The 23,416-nt window shown below is 36.6% G+C and overlaps 1 protein-coding gene across 3 annotated transcripts in view; it reads left to right on the forward strand.

The window, feature by feature from the left end:
- Positions 1-23,416, forward strand: part of NUMB (NUMB endocytic adaptor protein) — a 188,188-nt gene that overhangs the window by 135,789 nt on the left and 28,983 nt on the right. For 2 of the 3 annotated variants that reach the window (XM_082647388.1, XM_082647389.1), the window contains exons 5-6: positions 13,939-14,013; positions 19,588-19,620. In XM_082647388.1, the coding sequence (XP_082503514.1) occupies positions 13,939-14,013; positions 19,588-19,620 (108 nt within the window). The remainder of the gene's footprint in view (positions 1-13,938; positions 14,014-19,587; positions 19,621-23,416) is intronic. The other variant, XM_082647390.1, reaches the window with a different exon arrangement.

The raw sequence follows: 23,416 nt of genomic DNA on the forward strand, positions 1-23,416 counted from the left end.
TTCTAAAATAGATTATGCGACTGAGTTAGTCCATATATGAGATACTTTTGTTTTCTTCTTTCCACCAAGCCTTCCCTCCTTTTTTTTTTTTTCCTGGCATAAATACCCATATGTGACCAGTTGAGATGATCAAGATGATAGAATAAAATCCCTTGGAAACACTTTGAAACCTCTATTCATTTCTCAGCACCTAAAGGTAACTCAAAGAACATAAAACCCTACTTTCTCATTTTATTATTAATATAAAATGGAAACAGAGGTTAAATAACTCAGAGGTAGTATTAGAAATGAACCTTAATAAAAAACAAGAAAGAAAACATATATAAGAGAATCCCCTGGTGGTTCAGTGGTTAGGACACCACATGTTCACTGCCAAGAGCCCAGGTTCAGTCCCTGGTCGGGGATCCCACAGGCTATGTGGTGCAGGCAAACCCCCCCACCATCACACACACACAGATAGGTGATACTAGAGATAAGAAAGTGTGAAGGGACTTCCCTGGTAGTCCAGTGGTTAAGATGCCATGCTTGCACTGCATGGGGCGCGGGTTTGATCCCACACACTACGTGGCGCAGAAAAAAAAAAAGAAAAAAGAAAAGAAAGAAAATGGCGAGACCCAATTACAGACTAAATATGTGAATACTGTATAGTTTGATAAATTTGAAAATTTAGATTAAGAATATTCTAGGAAAATATGCAGTATTAAAATTAGCTAAAGTACAAGCATAAAAGTTGAATAGACCCCTAACCATGAAGGAAATAGAGAAAGTTATTAAAACTCCAAAGCTGGGCTTCCCTGGTGGCGCAGTGCTTGAGAGTCCACCTGCTGATGCAGGGCACACGGGTTTGTGCCCCGGTCCAGGAAGATGCCACATACCACGGAGCGGCTTGGCCCGTGAGCCATGGCCGCTGAGCCTGCGCGTCCGGAGCCTGTGCTCCACAATGGGAGAGGCCACAACAGTGAGAGGCCCGCATACCACCAAAAAAAAAAAAAAAAAAAAAAGCAAAAAAACTCCAAAGCTATCCCCAAAGGCTTAGTATAGATGGTTTTACAGGTCAGTTTTCTTTCACAACCTTGAAGCATAACTCTTATGCTATTTAACTGTACCAGAGCTGACGGGGGAAAAAAATAGAGAAAGAAAGGGAAGAAAAAGAGGACAGTTTACAATTTTTTTTTAAGGCATTAACAAAATCCTGATACAACTACCTAACAAAGATAAAACAAACACAAAAAATCATAGACCAACTCCACTTAAGAATATAGATGAAAAACTAGGCAGAAAAGTAGAACAAATGGGATCTAAAAGTAGGGTTTAACTCAAGAATCCACAAATGATTCAGTATTAGGAAATTTGATATAGTTCATCAAATTGATGGACCTAAGAGGAAAGAGACTTCATCATTGCAATGGAAGCGACATTGAAGGACTCACACTTTTTGATTTAAAAACTTAGTACAAAGCTTAAGTAATCAGACCATTGTAGTAATGGCATAAGGACAGATGTATAGAACAATAGAATAGAATTGAGAGTACAAAAATAAACCTAAACATCTATGGCCAACTGATTTCTGACAAGAGTACCGAGACCATTCAATGGGGAAAGAATAGTCTTTTCAGCAAATGGTGATGGGACAACTGGATTTCCACGTGGTAAAAAATGAAACTGGGGGCTTCCCTGGTGGCACAGTGGTTGGGAGTCCACCTGCCAATGCAGGGGACATGGGTTCGTGCCCTGGTCCGGGAGGATCCCACATGCCGTGGAGCGGCTGGGCCCGTGGGCCATGGCCGCTGGGCCTGCGCGTCTGGAGCCTGTGCTCCACAGCCGGAGAGGCCACAACAGTGAGAGGCCCGCATATCTCAAAAAAAAAAAAAAAAAGAAGAAGAAGCTGGACTCCTACCTCACACCATATACAAAAATTAATTCAAAATGGATCAACAACCTAACTAGAAGAGTAAAACCATAAAACTCTTAGCTGGTAACATGGGGATCTCTTCGTGACCTTCATATACATGACACCAAAAGCATGAGCAAAAAAGGAAATAATATACGAACTGGACTTCATTAAAATTAAAAACTTTTGTGCATTGACGTCAAGAAAGTGAAAAGAGAACTACAGACTGGGAGAAAACATTTGGAAATCATATGTCTGATAAGAGTCTAGTATCCAGAATATATAAAAGAACCTGATTTAAAAAGGGACAAAGGACTTGAATAGAAATTTCTCCAAAGAAGATACACAAATGGCCAACAAGCACATGAAAAGATAGTCAGCATCATTAGTCATTAAGGAAATACATATCAAAACCACAATGCAGTACCACATCATGTCCACTTGGATGCCTATACTTAAAAAAACAAAAAGGAAATCAAGTGTTGATGAGCATGTGGAGAAACCAGAACCCTCTTACATTGCTGATGGGAATGCAAAATGGTTCAGCTTCTGTGAAAAGCAGTTTAGTGGCTCCTCAAAAAGCTAAACATAGAATTACCATATGACTCAGCAATTCTACTCCTAGGTATATACCCAAAAGAGTCAAAAACAGATACTCAAATAAATACATGTACACTCATGTCTAATAGCACCACTATTCATGATAGCTGAAAGGCGGAAACAGCCCAATGTCCTTCAGTGGAAGAATGGAAAAACAAACTATGGAAATACATCAGCTATAAAAAACAATAAAGTACTCATACATACTACAGTGTGGTGACCCCATACCACAATGTGGTGACCTCAAAAACAGTATGCTAAGTGAAATATATCAGACATGAAAGGTCACATATTGTACGATTCCATTTATATGAAATATCCAGAATAGGTAAATCCATAAAGACAGAATGCAGGTTACTGATTGTTAGGGCCTGTGTGGAGGGGCATTGGGAAGCAAATGCTTAATAGGTACAGGTTCCTCTTATGGTGTAAAGAAAATGTTTTGACTATAAAGCTACTATAAAGTATGGTACTGGCGCAAAAACAGAAATACAGATCAATGGTACAGGATAGAAAGCCCAGAGATAAACCCATGCACCTGTGGTCACCTAATCTATGACAAAGGAGGCAAGAATATACAATGGAGACAAAGCAGCCTCTTCAATAAATGGTGCTGGGAAAACTGGACAACTGCATGTAAAAGAATGAAATTAGAACACTCCCTAACACCATACACAAACATAAACTCAAAATGGATTAAAGACCTAAATGTAAGACCAGACACTATAAAACTCTTAGAGGAAAATATAGGAAAACACTGACATAAATCACAGCAAGATCTTTTATGACCCACCTCCTAGAGTAATGAAAATAAAAACAAAAATAAGCAAATGGGACCTAATTAAACTTAAAAGCTTTTGCATAGAAGATGAAAAGACAGCCCTCAGAATGGGAGAAAGTATTTGCAAATGAAGCAACAAAGTATTAATCTCCAAAATATACAGACAGCTCATGCAGTTCAATATCAAAACAACAAACAACCCAATCAAGAAATGGGTGGAAGACCTAAGTAGACATTTCAGCAAAGAAGACATACAGATGGCCAAGAGGCATAAGAAAAGTTGCTCAACATCACTAATTATTAGAGAAATGCAAATCAAAACTACCATGAGGGCTTCCTTGGTGGCGCAGTGGTTGAGAGTCCGCCTGCCGATGCAGGGGACATGGGTTCGTGCCCCGGTCCGGGAAGATCCCACATGCCACGGAGTGGCTGGGCCCGTGAGCCATGGCCGCTGAGCCTGCGTGTCTGGAGCCTGTGCTCTGCAACGGGAGAGGCCACAACAGTGAGAGGCCCACGTACCGCAAAAAAAAAAAAAAAAAAAACTACCATGAGGTATCACTGGTCAGAATGAGCATCATCAGAAAATCTGCAAACAATAAATGCTGGAGAGGGTGTGGAGAAAAGGAAACCCTCTTGCACTGTTGGTGGGAATGTAAATTGATACAGCCACTGTGGAGAACAGTATGGAGGTTCCTTAAAAAACTAAAAATAGAACTACCATACGACCCAGAAGTCCCACTACTGGGCATATACCCTAAGAAAATCATAATTCAAAAAGACACATGCACCCCAATGTTCATTGCAGCACTATTTACAATAGCCAGGACGTGGAAACGACCTAAATGTCCATCGACAGATAAATGGATAAAGAAGATGTGGTCCATATATATAATGGAATATTACTCAGCCATAAAAAGAAATGAAATTGAGTCATTTGTAGAGATGTGGATGGACCTAGAGCCTGTCATACAGAGTGAAGTCAGAAGGAGAAAAACGAATATCGTATGTTAACACATATGTGTGGAATCTAGAAAAATGGTACAGATGAACCTATTTTCAGGGCAGGAATAGAAAGGCAGACATAGAGAACGGACATGTGGACACAGTGGGGCAAGGAGGGGTGGGATGAATTGAGAGATTAGGTTTGACATAAATACACTACCATGTGTAAAATAGGTAGCTAGTGGGAACCTGCTGTATAGCACAGGGAGCTCAGCTCGGTGCTCTGTGATGGCCTAGTTGGGTGGGATGTGGAGGGAGGGAGGTCCAAGAGGGAGGGGATGTGTGTATGCATATGGCTGATTCACTTCGCTCTGCAGCAGAAACTAACACAACATTGTAAAGTAATTATTGTCTAATAATAAATAAAAAAATGTTTTGGAACTAGATAAAGGTGGAGATTGTACAACATTGTGAATATACTAAATGCCACTGAATTATTCACTTGAAAATGGTTAGTTTTATGTTATGTGGATTATATCAGTAAAATGGAAACATTAAAAATATTATTTTTCAATCCTGATAAATCTTCTTATCAAAATCAGAATAGCATAATACTTTCTTTCAATGACTGAAAAACTATCCCAGAGTCATGCATAATGATGAAAGATGTACAATGAATTCAGGAGGAAAGTCAGGTTGTTCTTAAACATCATTATTATTCGACAGTGATTGAGAAATGGTAGTAAGTACTTTTGGATAAGAAAATAAACAAAAGTCGTAAATGTGGGAAATCCAGATATTTTCTGTATTTTCTTTTTCTGCAGATGATGTCTATCTGAAAAACCCAAGAGAATCAACCCAAAAAACTGTTGAAAATGATAGGAAATTCTAGTATTTTGGCTGCTTTTAAGATAGACTGAAATCAGTGGATAGAAAAACCAGTTAGTTTAGTTGGGAAATATTATAGGTCTTAGATCCTGGCAGAATGTGGATTAAGCTAACACAGTAATACTCCCAATACAAATATCTAGAAATGCTGACTGTATTTTCAAACAAACTTTTCTCTTAAACCATAGCTGAGCTTTCGATAAAGACAGATCTCCAGTTACCAGAAATTAAGAGGGAATTTGAGAGCAAGGCAGAAATCACACTAGCAGCCTAAGAGGGAAACGGTTTGTGAGCTAGAGCCTTTGGTTTTAACATCCATTCTGAAGGTCCTGGACTCATAAAAAGTAGAGAATTAGAACTGAGAACCCAGCATGGAACAGAACCTTCAGTGGGCTTTACAAGCAGTGAAATAGAGAACTAGAAGGAAAAGCCAAAAAAAACACAACAAAAACAAAAAAGGAAGCATTCCTCTACCCAGAACTTGGGTGAGAAAAGGAATCTCCCAGGAAAAATTGAAACCATGGATTTGGACTTGATGTGCTAAAACCTGCATGATGTAAGAATCTTCAAATTAATATACAGTAGGTCTTAGGCTACTAAACATCTGCGGTACCTTTTAGAAGCAAATGTAAAACTACTCCACAATGTAGAATGCATGAAATTTCCCTACAAAAATTGAGCTTCACTAGAGGTGAGCTTACAGTTTTTTTAAAGTTTTAAATCATATGTGGAAATGATCAACAGAGACAGTAAAGGATTATACAATAAAGATTAACAAGAGGATTAACACTCTAAGAACTTGAAATAATAGGCTATAGAGGAGACTATAAAATGTGTATATATAAAATTATTAGAAACCAAAAAATGAATTCAAACCATAGGAAAAAAAATAAAACAGTGAAAAAAGGAATGGGCAGATTTGACAAAGAATCAAATCTTACCTTCTAAAAATGAAAAACACTATTACTGAAATTGAACTTAGTAAATAGATTAAATAGTGAATTAGAGCTGGCTGAAAAGGCAATTGGTAAACTGGAAAATAAATTCGATGAAGTTACCCAGAATGCAGCACAAGAGAAAATATGAAAAAGAGGTTAAGAAACGTGGATGAACAAATTTAAAAGTCCAATGACACTAGCAGACCTAATGGAAGCTGCAGGAAGAGAGAGGAGGATGAATTCATTCAGAGCAGTGTTTGAATCCTCAGATTGAAGAAGCAAATGGGATAAATAAAAATTAGTCTAATACATCTACATCCAAGTGATTTTTGACAAGTGTGCAAAGTTCATTCAATGGAGAAAAAATTGTCTTGTCACCCAGTGGTTCTGGGACATCTGGATTTCCATATGAAAGAGTGAAGTTGGATTTCTGCCTCAGACTATGTAAAAAATTAACTCAGTGAATCAGTGACCTAAATATAAGAGTAAAAACCATAAAACTCTTAGAAGAAAACATAGGGGTAAATCTTCATGGCTTTGGATCTGGCAGTGGAGTCCTTAGCATGAGCAGCAAAAGAAAAGAGAGATAATTTTTTGTTGTTGTTTGTTTATTTTTGGCTGCTTTGGGTCTTTGTTGCTGTGCGTGGGCTTTCTGTAGTTGCGGCAAGCGAGGCTACTCTTCATTGTGGTGCGTGGGCTTCTCATTGCAGTGGCTTCTCTTGTTGTGGAGCACAAGCTTTAGGGTGCACAGGCTTCGGTAGTTGTGGTGCACGGGCTTCAGTAATTGTGGCTCGCGGGCTCTAGAGCACAGGCTCAGTAGTTGTGGCACACAGGCTTAGTTGCTCTGTGGCATGTGGGATCTTCCTGGACCAGGGCTCGAACCTGTGTCCCCTGCATTGGCAGGTGGATTCTTAACCACTGAGCCACCAGGGAAGCCCAAGATAGATAAACTGAACTTCATCAAAATTGAAAAATTTTATGCATAAAGGACGTTTTCTTTTGAAGAAAGAAAGTGAAAAGGCAACCCAAAGAACAGCAGAAAATATTTGGAGATCATATATCTAAAGAGTAAAACCCAATTTTTAAAATAGGCAAAGGATGTGATTAGGCATTTCTCTAAAGAAGATATACAGATGGCCAATTAGCATATGAAAAGATAGGTGCTCAATATTATTAGTCATTAGGGGCATGCAAATCAAAATCACGAGATATGCTTCACACGTATTAGGTTGGTATAATTTTTTTTAAAAGGAAAATAAAGTGCTGATAAGCATATAGAAAAATTGAAGCTCTCATACATTTTGATGGGAATGTAAAATGGTGCAACACTATGGAAAACGGACAGTTCCTCACAAAGCTAAACATATAATTACCCAGTAATTCTACTCCTAGGCATATACCCAAAGAATTGAAAGCAGGGATTCAAACAGATACTTATATGTCAGCATTCATTGCAGCATTATTCATAATAACCAAAAGGTGGAAACAACCCAGGTGTTTTGTCAATAGGTGAATGGATGAACAAAATGTGGTATATACATAGAATGGAATATTATTCCACCATTAAAAGGAATGAAGTTTTGATATGTGCTACAACATGGATGAACCTTGAAAACATTATGCTAAGTGAAATAAGCTGTACATGAAAGGACAAATATTGTGATTCCACTTATATGACATATCTAAAATAGGCAATTTCATAGAGACAGGAAGTTGATTAGAGATTACCAGGAGCTGAAGGAAGGGAGAACTTGGGAGTCACTGCTTAATGTTTTCAGCGTTTGTGTTTGGAGTGATGAAAAAGTTCAGGAAATAGGTAGTGGTAATGGTTGTACAACATCGTGAATATAATAAATACCACTGAACTATACACTTAATAGTTTAAATGGCAACTTTTTTGGCAAATTTTATGTTATATGTATTTCACCACAATTTAAAAAAATTAATTGATGACTCAGTGGTGCACATTGAGTGAATTGTATGGTACGTGAATTATATCTCAATCTAAAAAAAAAAGTCTGTTTCCTAGACACGTGAATGAAACTGTAGATATCAAAGACTAAGAAAATCTTGAAAGCAACCAGAGAGGGAAAGACAAATTATATACAAATAAAAATATAATGAGTTTACACACCTATCAAGAATGGTCAAAATCCAGAACACTGACAACATCAAATGCTGGTTAAAACGTGGAGCAACAGGAACTGTAATTCATTGCTGGTGGGAATGCAAATGGGACAGCCACTTTAGAAGACTTTAGGAGAAGTTTTCTCATAAAACTAAATGTACAGTTACCATATGACCCAGCAATCACACTCAAACCAAATGAGTTGAAAACTTATGTCCACACAAAAACCTGCACACGGATGTTTATAGCCACTTTATTCATAATTGCCAAACTTGGAAGCAACAAAGATGTCTGTCAGCAGGTGAATGGATAAATAAACTGTGATATGTTCACACAATGGAATATATGAAAAGACATGGGGAACCTTAAATGCATATTACTAGTGAAGGAAGCCAGTCTGGAAAGGCTACATACTGTATGATTCCAACTCCATGACAGTTCTGGAGAAGGCCAAACTACGGAGACAGTAAAAAGATCAGTGCTTGCCAGCGTTTAGGGGAGAAGAAGAGATGAATAGGAGGAACACAGAGGATTTTTAGGGTGGTGAAACTATTCTGTATGATACTACAATGGTGAATACATGTCATTATACATTTGTTAAAATCCATAGAATTTACAAAACCAAAAGTAAAACCTAATATAGACTGTGGATAAACTATAGGTTTGTTGATTGTAACAAATGTACCACTCTGGTGTGGAATGTGATAGTGGGGGAAGCTGGGGGGGTGGTGCAGAGGGTATATGGGAACTCTACTTTTCTGCTCAGTTTTCCTGTGAACCTAAAACTGCTCTAAAAACTAAAGTCTTTTAAAAGAATATATATACACAAATATATACATAAATAATGGCTGTAAAGCCAGTTCACAGTAGCAACAAAAATTATTAAATACTTATTAATCTAGAAAATGTGTATTTGAAGCCTACCTTAAAACTTCAGAGACATAAAAGACTTGAATAAATAGTATTAGATGGAATGGGTCAATATTATGTCAGTTTTTCTCAAATTAACCAGTGAATTTAAGGTAATCTTAATTAAAATCCCAAAGGTTTTATTTGTCAGCAACTGAACAAAATTACTACAAAGTTGATCCCAAAGAATAAACATGGTAAATAACCAGGAAAATTCTGTGGGATAAAAATTAGCGAAAGTGATTATGCCAAAGCAGTTGTTAACATAATGATCAAAATAGCAGCTTGTGCCAAAATAGAAAGAAATATTGGTACAGCAAAATAGAAAATACAGGATAATGTAATTTTTAAAAATACATATTTGGCATTGAGTCAGTGATCAAGGATAGAGAATAAATTAAAAAACAAAATAACAAATTTTAAAAAATTGATAGTATATGTGGCAAGGTACCCAGAATGAGATGTCAGAATTTCTTAATATGTTAGAACAGCAATGCTGAGAGCTCAATTGCTGAGATTTTACTCTTTCCCAGTACTTGATTTTCTTTACTTATTGGACCAAGAAATTAAGAATATATTATTAGGCTTTGAAGAAAGCCAAATATCAACAGAACATGAAGGAATATTTTCTAGAGCCGAATTCAAAGAATTATTTAAATGGCCATTCATCACTGTCTCCAAGCTGAAAAATACAACTTTCCAGGATTTGAGTGTAATATGTAGTATATCACTGTAGCATCTGACTGAATGATGAAAAGCTGTCTTCAGTGACAAAGTATTCTATTATTTCTGGGTGTGAGCTCAATCTCAACATCTAGAACGAGTTCACAGAGTCACCAAACACTTGACATTTCTGACAGCCTATAATTTTGAATTAAAATTTTTCTAATCTAGACAAGAAAAAGGAACAGAAGGTAGCCAAATTGGGAGGGAAGAGGTAAAATTGTCATTATATGCAGATGACATGATACTTTATATACAAAACCCTAAAGACTCCACATAGAAACTATTAGAACTGATAAATGAGTTCAGCAGGGTAGCAGAATGCATGATTAACATACAGAAATCTTTTCCATTTCTTTACACTAACAACGAAATATCAGAAAGTGAAAGTTAAAAAAAAAAATCCCGTTTAAAATTGCATCAAAAAAGAAAATACCTGGGAATAAACATGACCAAGGAGATGAAAAATTTATATGCTGAGAACTATAAAACATTGATGAAGGAAATAGAAGACAATTCAAAGAAATGGAAAGATATCCCATGCTCTTGGATTGAAAGAATTAATATTGTTAAAATGGCCATACTGCCCAAAGCAATCTACAGGTTTAATGTGATCCCTATCAAATTACCCATGACTTTTTCACAGAACTGGAACACATACTCCTAAAATTTATATGGAACCACAAAAGACCCGGAATTGCCAAAGCAATCCTGAGGAAAAAGAACAAAGCTGGAGGCACAACCCCACCCCCCAACTTCAGACAATGCTACAAAGCTACAGTAATCAAAATAATGTGGTATTGGCATGAAATCAGACATATGGATCAGTGGAACAGAATAGAGAGCCCAGAAATAAACGCACACACCTATGGTCAATTAATCTTCGACAAAGGAAGCAAGAATACACATTGGAGAAAAGTTAGTCTCTTCAGCAAGTGGTGTTGGGAAAGCTGGACAGCTGCATGTAAGTCAATGAAATTAGAACACTCCCTTACACCATATGCAAAAATAAACCCAAAATGGCTTAAAGACTTAAATACAAGACATGACACCATAAAACTCCAAAACACCATAAAACATCATCTGACATAAGTCGTAGCAATATTCTCTTAGATCAGTCTCCCAAGGCAAAAGAAATAAAAGCAAAAGTAAACAAATGGGACTTAAACTTAGAAGCTTTTGCACAGCAAAGGAAACCATAGACAAAATGAAAAGACAACCTATGGGCTGGGAGAAAATATTTGCAAACGATGTGATCAACAAGGGCTTAATTTCCAAAATATACAAACAGTTCATACACATCAATATCAGAAAACAAACAACCCAATCAAAAGATGAGCAGAAGACCTAAATAGACATTACTCCAAAGAAGACATACAGATAGCCAACAGGCACATGAAAAGATGCTCGACATTGCTGATTATTAGAGAAATGCAGATCAAAACTACCATGAGGTATCACCTCACACCAGTCAGAATGGCCATCATCAAAAAGTCTACAAATAATAAATGCTGGCGAGGGTGTGGAGAAAAGGGAACCCTCCTACACTGTTGGTGTTAATGTAAATTGGTACAGCCACTATGGAGAACAGTATGGACGTTCCTTAAAAAACTAAAAATACAGTTACCATATGATCTAGCAATCCCACCCCTGGGCATATATCTGGAGAAAACTGTAATTCAAAAAGATACGTGCAGGGACTTCCCTGGTGGTCTAGTGGTTAACCACTCCGTGCTTCCACTGCAGGGGCACAAGTTCTGTCCCTGGTTGGGGAACTAAGATCCCATATGCTGCATGGCATGGCCAAAAAAAAAAAAAAAACCAAAAAGATACATACACCCCAGTGTTCATAGCAGCACTATTTACAATAGCCAAGACATGGAAGCAACCTAAGTATCCATCGACAGATGAATGGATACGGTGATGTGATATATACATACAATGGAATATTACTCAGCCATAAGAAAGAATGAAATAATGCCATTTGCAGCAACATGGATGGACCCAGAGATTTTCATGCTAAGTGAAGAAGTCAGACAGGGAAAGACAAATATTATATGATATCACTTATATGTGGAATCTAAAAAAACGATACAAATGAACTTATTCACAAAACAGACTCACAGACATAGAAAATGTACTTACAGTTACCAGATGGTAAAGGGGAAGGGAGGGATAAATTAGGAGTTTGGAATTAACAGATGCACACTACTATGTATAAAATAGATAACCAACAAGGACCTACTGTATAGCACAGGGAACTATTCAATATCTTGTAATAACCTGTAATGGAAAAGAATCTGAAAAGGAATATATATATAATATATATTATATATAACTGAATATATATATTATTTGATTCACTTAAAAGTGAGCATTCTTGCTGCTTTGTATAATGTTTATTCAAAATTATAGCTGTTACAATTCTTTAATGTCCTTAGTCTATATGATCTTTATGATCGATACCTCAGGTATTTTGCTACCTAAAGTCCAACAGTTTCCTAAATTGATTTTAATATGTTGGTTTTATGCATTTATTCAGTATTGGAAAGATAGGGGTAAAAATGAAAAATTCAGTATATGAACATTATAGGACTGTCCTGGGTCAGGCTGCTTGGGTTTGAGCATTCACTAGCTGAATGGTTTTGGGCAAGTTACTTAAACTCTCCATGCCTGTGTTTCGTAGGGCACTGGTTATTGTGCCCATGAATTACTACTGTTTCATCTTCATCCAGGGCCAAATGGTGGGAGATTCGGCGGGGGGGAAGTAGAAAGGGGGGTGGAGGTGTTGGCCCACCTTCCTGGAATCACAGTCTCTTTAAACAGAGGACAGCCGCCTTTTCTCAGAGGTGTGTGGCTCTTGCAGGTTTCCCTTGCTGCTACCACAGACACCACCACGGAATTTCCTGGGGACTGGGATGTGAAAGTTCAAAAAAAGATAAATAAAAGGGAGGGGGATTCCTATACTCTCTGAGGATAAGGAGTTACCTTACCTGGTCCTTGGGCCAGAGCTAGAGTGCTTTTCCCAGAGTTCTGTCTGTGCCATAGCACTCACTTGGATATCTGGCTGTGTAAAGTTCAGGCTGGAGGTACCAAAGGGGAGGAGGGGCAGGGAAGGTAAACTCCCTGCCAGTTCAGAAATACCTTGAATTCTGGTATTCTTCTCTGATTCGTCTTATACTCTTTACAGAGAACTCAAATAGGTGCTTCCATGTATTCTGTTCTGGTTTTATGGTTTCATTCAGAGGGTGGGACAGGGTAATGTATGTCTACTCCATCTTACCCAGAACCAGACTCTAAATTTCCTTTTAAGAGAGAGCACTTGTGATATTGCCATCATCCTTTGTGCTTTCTAACCCAAGACTATTCCCATACTAAGGTACAATTTGAATAATATTACTACCTTGCAAAAACAAACCAAAAAAAGCTTTATTAGCTCTCCATTGCCTCTAGGATTAAGTACAGACTCATTTCAGTGTTCAAATTCCCCAGCTGCATATACCTCATATTCTTGCCAGACAGGAATATTTGCTGATATATAGTTATTCTATTCTACACCTATAGCTTTTGTTAAATTCTACCTGCCTAAAATAGGTTCCCAACCTTTCCAATACAGCTTCTTCAAGTTCTGCACATCTTCTAAAGCTCAGATGCACTCACTACCTTCTTAAAATTTTAGTTTTCTGCCCTGTTCTTATGTGCTTCCCATAAAAGGAGTATGTGATCTCTTCAGCCCTTGAGTAACTGTTTTTTATTTGTACCTTTTCAACACACACACACACACACACACACACACACACACTTTGTTTTAGGACTATTTTTATGTTTAGAGATATAGTAACTGTGTCTAGCATAGGCTGTTATGCCTCAGATCCAATAGATTCAGGTAACATTTAGTGCTTATCATGTACTTTTTCGCCTACTCCTCTATAACAGCTCTTGGAGACCTTTATTCTAAATCTCAGTCACATGAGGACACTGAGGGTAAGTAAAGTGACATTACCTTAACTCTTCTATAATGGCTGTGAGTTTCTTGAGTGCAGGAATTTTAATATTCAGTTTTCTACCATATAATATCTACTGTATAGTAGCTACTCAGTAAACAGCAATAGCTGTAACTTTTCTCTTCTTTCTACAGTACCTTGGGCATGTAGAAGTTGATGAATCAAGAGGAATGCACATCTGTGAAGATGCTGTAAAAAGATTGAAAGCTGTATGTATTTGATGGTTGCCAGTGTTGATCTATATGCTGTAAATATTTTCTCAAAAGATTTTGCTCAGTAAATTTTAGTGACCCACTATCCAGTAAGAACAGTATTTCTCTTAAGGCAAAATATGTGGGCTCATTAATAAAGAGCATTTCACGTTGTCCATCCAAAGGTGTAAGTTACAATGACCAACTTCTTCAATTTAGGCCAGACATTATCTAAAAGATACTTTTAATTCAGAACCCATATTAAGCAAGTGGTATGAATTCTTATAGATGAATAATATTCTAAAACCAGGATAAAACTATTACAGTTAGTCTTTTAACCTAACTGTGACAACTGGGTTATAAATTACTGATTTTAACTCTATAAGAAACAGCTTTCCAGGAAAAAGTGTAAAATAGAGATATCTGTGTTGACAGCAGGTGAGGTTTACATTTTGGGGAGACTTAATTATCATTACTGCTACTCCCCAGTTTCCTTCTCTATACTCCTCTAACATAAACAATGTATTTCCCTGCCTTTTGCACAAACTTCAGCATACTTGAAATGGAGAGTCCTTTTCCAGGATAAATAATGTCTGTTTTGCCTATTATGCCATAGAACACATCCCAGGCACATGCCTGTGTATTTAATAAAAGGAGAGAATGAGTTCAGAGTTCATAAAGGTTAAGATCAAAGTGTTAACTTCATATTTTGGATAGGTTTGAAGAATGTTTCTTAAATTCTGACAGCCCTCTTCACAACCTTCTCTCCAATGTGTGGCCTTTCCCCCCTTTGCTGTGAAAGCTTTAAGCATTACTTCTGCATGCCCTTGCCCCAGAACAGCATTAAATACTTGTTGCTTTGGGTTTGCTGGTATGGTGGGCTGCCACAAGTTTGGCTACTAATGAGTGCTTTTTTTCCCCCTCAATTTGCTTAATCAAAACTTTTCTGCTTCTTGGTACATTCTATATGACCTCTTACATACAGTTCCTCAATATAAAAGATACAAAGTCAAGGAAGCAACCAACTCAGAGAAGTGGATTATGTTTTCGAACAAATGTCTGAATCTATTATAGAAAGGAGAGGAGGAGAAAAATAACTGATTATGGTATGCAAAAAACTAAAAAACAAAACAATATATAGACACACATACATACCCTTTACTGCAGATTTTGGTCATTTAAATTCTTAAATGTTTGAAGCCCTTCTTAGTCTATCTGTGCTCTCCATTTAATCATCATTAATGTTAAAGGGACTTTATATAATAATTTATAGACTTGCCGTGTCCACGTAAATATAGTCCCCAGTTAAATACAGCCTCAGATAATGCAGTTTTCCAGGAAATTTAAATTCAATCTCTTATTTAACAAAATAATTCTAAGTTCAGTAATAGAATAAGATTTTCTAAGAACATTTTAAAAAGTAATGCAATGATTTACCCTACTAGTCATTAAACATCATAATGCTAGTAACTGAAAACAACAGATGAATCAGTGAATAGACTAGATAGACCTGAAACAAACCTTAAATAGTTATTAAAATCTTAGAGCCTACATAAACTTAACATTTGGAAGGTCACTGTGGAATGAGCCTTTGGAAAGTCTTAATTCAGCATATGGCTTCATGTTTACTCTCTAAATAAGGAAAAACTAGGGATGGTTTAAGTTTGCCCAGAAGATAATTAAGAAGTGGTATTTAGTTGTTTAATGAGCAGTCAGTCCTCTTCACTGTCTAGTTTTCTTTAACCTGCTTTTAATTAGAAACCTCTCTTTATTACATAGGTAGTATATGTTCGTTCTGTAAAATACAAATGAACAAAAACAGTACATAAAATCTCTTGCAGTCCCAGAGATAGCCACTATTCACTGTCTATTTTTATTTTTATTTATTTATTTATTTTTAATAAGGGCAGAGTGCCTACCTCTATTTATTTATTTATCTATCTATCTATCTGTCCATTTATTTATTTATTTATGGCTGCGTTGGGTCTTCATTGCTGTGCCTGGGCCCTCTCTAGTTGCGGCGAGCAGGGGCTATTCTTCGTTGTGGTGCGTGGGCTTCTCGTTGCAGTGGCTTCTCTTGTTGCAGAACGTGGGCTCTAGGTGCACAGGCTTCCATAGTTGTGGCATGCGGGCTCTAGAGCACAGGCTCAGTAGTTGTGGCGCACGGGCTTAGTTGCTCCGCGGCATGTGGGATCTTCCCATACCAGGGCTCGAACCTGTGTCCCCTGCATTGGCAGGCGGATTGTTAACCACTGACCCACCAGGGAAGCCGTCTAGTTTTAAAACTCATTGTTTAGTTGAGTGAATTTTTTTATTTTACCTTTTGGTTTTAACCAAGGAAATTGTAAACTATAAGCATGGTTATTTGAGATACAGGACTTATTTAAATAATAAAATTATCGAAAAAATAAGTTTTTATTTTTACTAGAAATCGGAACCAAATTGCTGTTTGAAAAATTATATCTATGCCTGGAACAGTGTCTGGCACATAGTAGCCACTCAAAAAATATTTCTGGAATAAATATACAGAAAACAATTCAGTCCTCAATATGGGGTCAAATTGAATTTTGTAATAACCATCATAACAATGTTATATTTAATGTTTAAAGTTTATGAAACCCTTTTGCATATCTCTTAAAAATCCTTATTTCCCCATGGTCTTTTACAACTAAAATGAAATTATGCATATTTGGATTGCTTTTCTGGACATACTTAAACTTTTGAACTTTGAAGGAAGATTGACCACTTCTGAACTTTTGATTCAAGAAGTTCTTTAAAATTTTTCAGACTAACCCTACCCAGGAGACTTGGAGCAAGTGTTGTATAATAATTTTGCACAGGCAAACAAGTATTTTTAAAAATAAGATTGAATTTTTGGGAGACTAGTGCCAATTTCCTATTTATTATACTCACTGGAACTTCCCCTTCTATTAATACCCTTTCTAATGCTGTATGAAAAAGGCTGCAGAAAGTTGGAAGTCTTCAGATGTTGTTCATCTCAGATCATGTTAGTCCACAAAAATTCATGCTTTTTGTCTTCTTTTCATATTTTTACTATACAGAATTTTCTAGATGCCTTTTTCCCTTCTTTTAGCGAACATTCATCTAACAAACATGTATAATCTACTGTGCCAGATGCTTATATTGTGCCAAAAGCTATGTGTCTGGAGATGTTTGTTTATTTTCATAGATGATAAATACTCCTCTTATCGTTTCAAATAAATGGAAGCAAATGTAAAAATGTACAGACCTACAGATTAAAGAAGAAATAGCATGTCTGGAACAAGTTTGAATGCCAGAAAAGTTTTAAAATTTAAAGAATTATGTAGCTCAGATGTACCAGTTAAATAGGAAAACAAACATCTTAAACCTATCACTCAAATGATCTTTGAACTAAAAGTGTAACATTCTAGCGCTTTTTAAATTTGTGCGGGTTTGAAGAAGCAGGATAATTTGCAAGTTTTTTTTTTTCGTTCCAAGTAGTCCCTTACAATTTAGGATTACTTTAACTTCAGTTAGAAGTTATCAGCATACTTAATATTTTCAAATGAAAAGATATTGTAACTAAACAACATATGCTTCTCAGAGCATAAGTATGTTTAGATTTTTTTTACTTTATATGCATAAAGTTAGTTACAGTTATTTGCCATTCATTTACTTTGTGGCGTAATTTTACCAGTTAGCCACTTAGGGACTTAGATTGTATAGGATAAATGACAGAAATGACTATTGCCCATTTTCATTGCCTTAATGCAGAGTTAGTTGCAGGGGGAGGAGTACTGTCATTTATCAATCTATTTTGTAAAAAGTGTATTGGACCTTTGGTTATCTTGCTTGATACTGGTGCAAGATGCCTTTCCTTTTAAAATGTCTTTTCTTCCCATTGTCTCTGTGTTTCTCCCTCTCTGTCTTGGTTTTAGACTAGTTTCATTACACTACCAGTTTCTAATATGTTGATTTTTTATTTGCTATTTGATAAATTTGTTTTAATGTATGTTCTTGTTTTAGCAGGTAAAAGAATCATAATTTAATTTTTTTAAATTAATATTATTCTCTACTCTGATAACTGTCTTTTGATGCATTTTGCACGTCAACTTTTTTCATTAACATCTGAGGTCTTTTATAAATAGAAGGCAAACTCCATGTTTAACAGGAGCTTTTCTGGGAGCTAAATTAAATATTAACGAATCTCCTTCCCACATCTTCCTATCCCTAAAGAATGGTGAATCTTTTAACTTGGGCTGCATCTTTTAAAAGCTGGTGGTTACCTAAAAGTCTAACGAAACTAGGGTCACCAAACTTGGCAGCAGAAATAAGCTTAGTCTTATTGTTACAACTATCCCAATTACCTTATTATATTTCTAGCTTAAGTTCAAAACATTTTATGGAAATATTTGATGCTGTTTGTGATTTTCAAAACCTAGAGAAAAAATAAACCATTCAGTGTTTGAGAGTATTGAATGAGTTTTATGAGTCAAATTTCTGTAGAGTTGTCTTTTTCTAGACATTTATTCACTATTAATAATGGATTATAAAAGGTAAAGGCTTAAAGTATAGTTCAACCAAAACTAGGAAATGTTAAAGTTAAGCTAGCTTGGGTGAGTTAGAACTCATCTACTTTGCATAAGTTCTTCAGATTTTAAATGGTGGGCAGTTTTCAAGGTTTGTATATGCTTAAAAATTGGTGCTGGGACCACAGACAATTGTGTGTCTTTTACCTATGTAGTTTTAGAATTGTATAGTTATAACTGTCAGTACAAATTTCTTTCTTCTAAAACAGTAGCATTTAAAAAGAAAACAACCCTATTCTTCAAATTTTAGTTGTGGTTAACAGATGTGGTTTGGTTCTCAAATATACTAGTTTTCTCAGCTCCAGTGAAAGCATTGGCCATGTGTTCTTTATAGATGATTTATTCTGTGTTTGAAATAGAACATATCTATTATTTCCCCACAGTTGCTATGGAATTGATCAGCACACACATACATACAAACCTGTCCTAATGCATAAGTAAGAATTCTCAAAGTGGCATCTTGAACTCAGCAAGAAAAAGTCTGACAAGGACCCTCCCTTCACACTCATAATTTAAGTGTAGCATTTTTTTAATGTTACTTTGTGATCATTTGAGTGTGGACTGGTTTTTTCATTGGTGACTTCCACATATTTGACCACTGATTTTAAATTGAAAAATGTATGTGAACCGATCAATTTACCACTCACTATTACGAAAATTTAAATGCAAATCTCACAAACCAGTATGTCCTAGTCTTTTTCTCTGCTGCCAAATTTGAATAATCTCTGTTTTAAAAGTCAGTAGAGAATGCTAAAGTAACTAGTTGCTCTGCATGGATACAGGTTCTGATTTCTTCTCTTTCTGCTGATTATTAGGCCATACAGTATGTTTCGCTGCATTTTCATGCACCCTTCCTTTTTCCCTGTCACTCCTGGTATGGATAACTCTTTAAAACTCTCACTCCCTTCCCCTTCTCCTACTTTGCCCTTCACTCAACCTCTGTATGTGCTTATTGCTGTGAAACCTTGGGACATTTAGCCCATACAATAATAGCGCTCGACCTGTCCCCCTGTTCCTCCAGGAAAGGAAGTTCTTCAAAGGCTTCTTTGGAAAAGTAAGTTTGATGCCACATTCATGCTTGCTTTATAAGGAGTTACACCCCTAGTATAGCACTGACACATTTTTTGAAAAAGAAGTACAGCTTTGGTTTCTTTGTAATACAGGAATTGATTTGACTAAATATGTAAATTAATGAATTGGAAAGCTATCTATGATATTACCTGTGTGTCTGTTGATACTAAATCTGATGATTCCTAGGAAAGTCCAATAAATAAATCAAGTAGGTTAAAAAAGAATTGCTTCCTCAAGACTAGGTGTTAAAATAAATTTAATTTGATCTTGCAAAATTGTTCATATTAGCATATTTGTTGAGTTTTTTAACAAGTTTTACTTAGTGTTCAATATTGACAGAGAAGTGGGAAGAAATACTAAATTCAAGTGAAAATTAAATGTATCGCAAATTTTACATTCATTGCTATTACTTTTTTTCAATCCAAGTTAAATTTCAGACGAAGTAAGTGAAAGTACATAAACTTATCTTTGAAGATCCTGTGCTCTTTAACCTGGGATGGTAACCTAAGAAAAACTGTCTTAATTAGTAGACTACCAAGTGTCTGTCATATGTGGAATGTTCTTTATGTAGCTACTTTTCAAAGAATGCTTGTTCAAATTTCCTTAGAATTAAGAATATATAGGATTGGGGGCTTCCCTGGTGGCGCAGTGGTTGGGAGTCCACCTGCCGATGCAGGGGACGCGGGTTCGTGCCCCGGTCCGGGAGGATCCCACATGGCTGCAGAGCAGCTGGGCCCATGAGCCATGGCCGCTGAGCCTGCACGTCCGGAGCCTGTGCTCCGCAAAAAAAAAAAAAAAAAAAAAAAAAAAAAAAGAATATATAGGATGGGACTTCCCTGGTGGCACAGTGGTTAAGAATCCACCTGCCAATGCAGGAGACATGGGTTCGATCCCTGGTCCAGGAAGGTCCCACATGCTGCGGAGCAACTAAGCCCATGTACCACAACTACTGAAGCCCATGCACCTAAAGCCCGTGCTCTGCAACAAGAGAAGCCACTGCAATGAGAAGCCTGCGCACCGCAACGAAAAGTAGCCCTCACTCAACGCAACTATAGAAAGCCTGCGTGCAGCAACAAAGATCCAACACAACCAAAAATAAAATAAATAAAAATTTAAAGAAAAAAATATATATATAGGACTTCCCTAGTGGCGCAGTGGTTGGAATCCGCCTGCCGATGCGGGGGACGCAGGTTCGTGCCCCGGTCCGGGAGGATCTCGCATACTGCGGAGCGGCTGGGCCCGTGAGCCATGGCCGCTGAGCCTGCGCGTCCGGAGCCTGTGCTCCGCAACGGGAGAGGCCAAAACAGTGAGAGGCCCGTGTACCGCAAAAAAAAAAGTGTGTGTGTGTGTATATATATATATATATATATATATATATATATATATATATATATATATATATATGATGACAGTACAGAATGTATTTATCTGTATTATAGATAAATACATTTCTAACATTTTTGTGTCTAAGCTTATCATTGTCTAGTTTTGAGTAAGTGCTACAAAATAAGTCAGACTGAGAGAGTATAAGAAAAAACTACTGTCATTGTATAACTGAGTGTACATTACTAAAAGTTTATGTGAATATAAAAATCCCATCACAGTTCGTTTTTCACTGGGTGGTTTTGTTACTTTAAAGAACGATTTCTTTTTCCTGACCCTGCCATATGCCACGTGAGATCTTAGTTCCCTGACCAGGGATCAAACCCATGCCCCCTGTAGTGGAAGCTCAGAGTCTTAACTACTGGACCTCCAGGGAAGTCCCTAAAGAACAATTTTGAAAAATTATTAGGGCTTCTCTGGTGGCGCAGTGGTTGAGAGTCCGCCTGCCGATGCAGGAGACATGGGTTCGTGCCCTCGTCTGGGAAAATTCCACATGCCACGGAGCGGCTGGGCCCATGAGCCATGGCCGCTGAGCCTGCGCGTCAACGGGAGAGGCCACAACAGTGAGAGGCCCGCGTATCGCAAAAAAAAAAAAAAAATTATTAGTTTCCACTTTCTTCTCAATTAAATATTTTAGTTGTAACCCTTTTTTTTTTACATGTTCTGGTTTAGGTCACCTTTATATTAATGTAAACAAATTTGAAGGATTTTAGATTGAATGGTTTAATTCAGTAACTTCTGTCAATCTGAAATAAAAAGTCATATAATTTACCCACACATGTCACAATAAAATCTTTTAGTAGATATTTTGAGCCTGAGTCAAATTAACAGGTCCGTAGAATGTGGGATCTATAACAAGAATAAATCCTATAGACATTTGCATCATTATAAATAGACACTATAATTGTTAAGCAGATTTTTTTGGTGGAGCATTTACTCTTTCCTAAATAGAATTTCTCAAAGCAATTTCACATCACCCCAGTTAAAATACAATTTTAATTATCTTCTAAGTGATCAATTTTTAATATATCTACTTTAGTAAAAGTCCATGAAGGCTAGATAGAGAAAGCTAAAGGAGAAAATATTGATTTGTTTTATAGAAAAAACATGTTAAAGTATATTTTTTAAAAGGTTATAACATGATGTTAAAGAACAAAGATAGCTCTCACTTGAGAATCACCTCCAAGGTGGCAATATTCATTGCTATAAATAATGGGGTCATTGTGCATCTCCAGTGTCACCAAACTGGGTCACACTGTGCTTCTTAGCTGTTTTCACTGCATTTTGCTACATGGCAAATCCATATGGTATGAGAAAGAAAACTATGAATTATCTCACTTAATCCTTACAGTAACCCTGAAATTATTATTTTCCCGTTTTACAGTGAGAAAACTAAAGTTTACAGAGGTTAAGGGACCTGCCTGAATCCACAGATACAATAAGTGGTAGAATCTAGGATTTGAACCCAGATAATCTGATTCCAGAGTCTACACTCTTAATCACTATGCTATACAATCACTCAGTTTTCAGATTATTTACAAGCAAAGTTTAAAAGATTTAACCTTAAAAGATGCTAGTTAAGAGCTTCCTGGAAACTCATTTTTACTTTCTAACTTTCTTCTTTAAAGGTAGTAATTTTTTTTTTAATTTATTTATTTATTCGTTTTGGCTGTGCTGGGTCTTAATTGCGGCATGCGGGATCTTTAGTTTTGGCATGCAGACTTCTTAGTTGCGGCATGCCTGCGGGATCTAGTTCCCCGACCAGGGAATGTACCCGGGCCCCCTGCACTGGGAATGCTGAGTCTTACCCACTGGACCACCAGGGAAGTTCCTAAAGGTAGTAATTTAATTTTGGATTTTTGTCTCTTGTCAGTTTACTTTGTTACTAGTTAATGCTTTAAAGAATCCTTTTCAGTGGTTCAGACTAACATTTTATTTATTTAGAGATGTTTAAACCATACTAGTGAGATTTTCTTAAAAGATACTAATTGATCCCATAATGTGAACAAACATGAACCTCAGAATTTTTTTTCTTCCAGTTTTATTGAGATATAATTGGCATACAGCACTGTATAAGTTTATGTACCGCATAATGATTTGACTTCATATATCATGAAATGATTACTGCAGTAAGTTTAATGAACAACTCTCATCTCACAGAGATACAATACAGAATTCTTCTGTTATTGTGGGGAGAATTCTTTTTATGGCCAGGCAATTTTATTCTTATGTACAATTTTTTTTAATTACAGTCAGTCATTCAAAGAGTTTGGAAAATCAAGGGAGAAAAAACCATCACCTATAACTTTCCAGAAATGTGCTTAATTTTAAGTGAAAAACTTTTCTTTAATTTGGAGCCTTTTAAACCTTTCAAGTTGGCATCATTCAACTCACAT

The sequence above is a fragment of the Grampus griseus genome (assembly GCF_964374135.1).
Source record: "Grampus griseus genome assembly, chromosome: 2".
Lineage (NCBI taxonomy): Eukaryota > Metazoa > Chordata > Mammalia > Artiodactyla > Delphinidae > Grampus > Grampus griseus.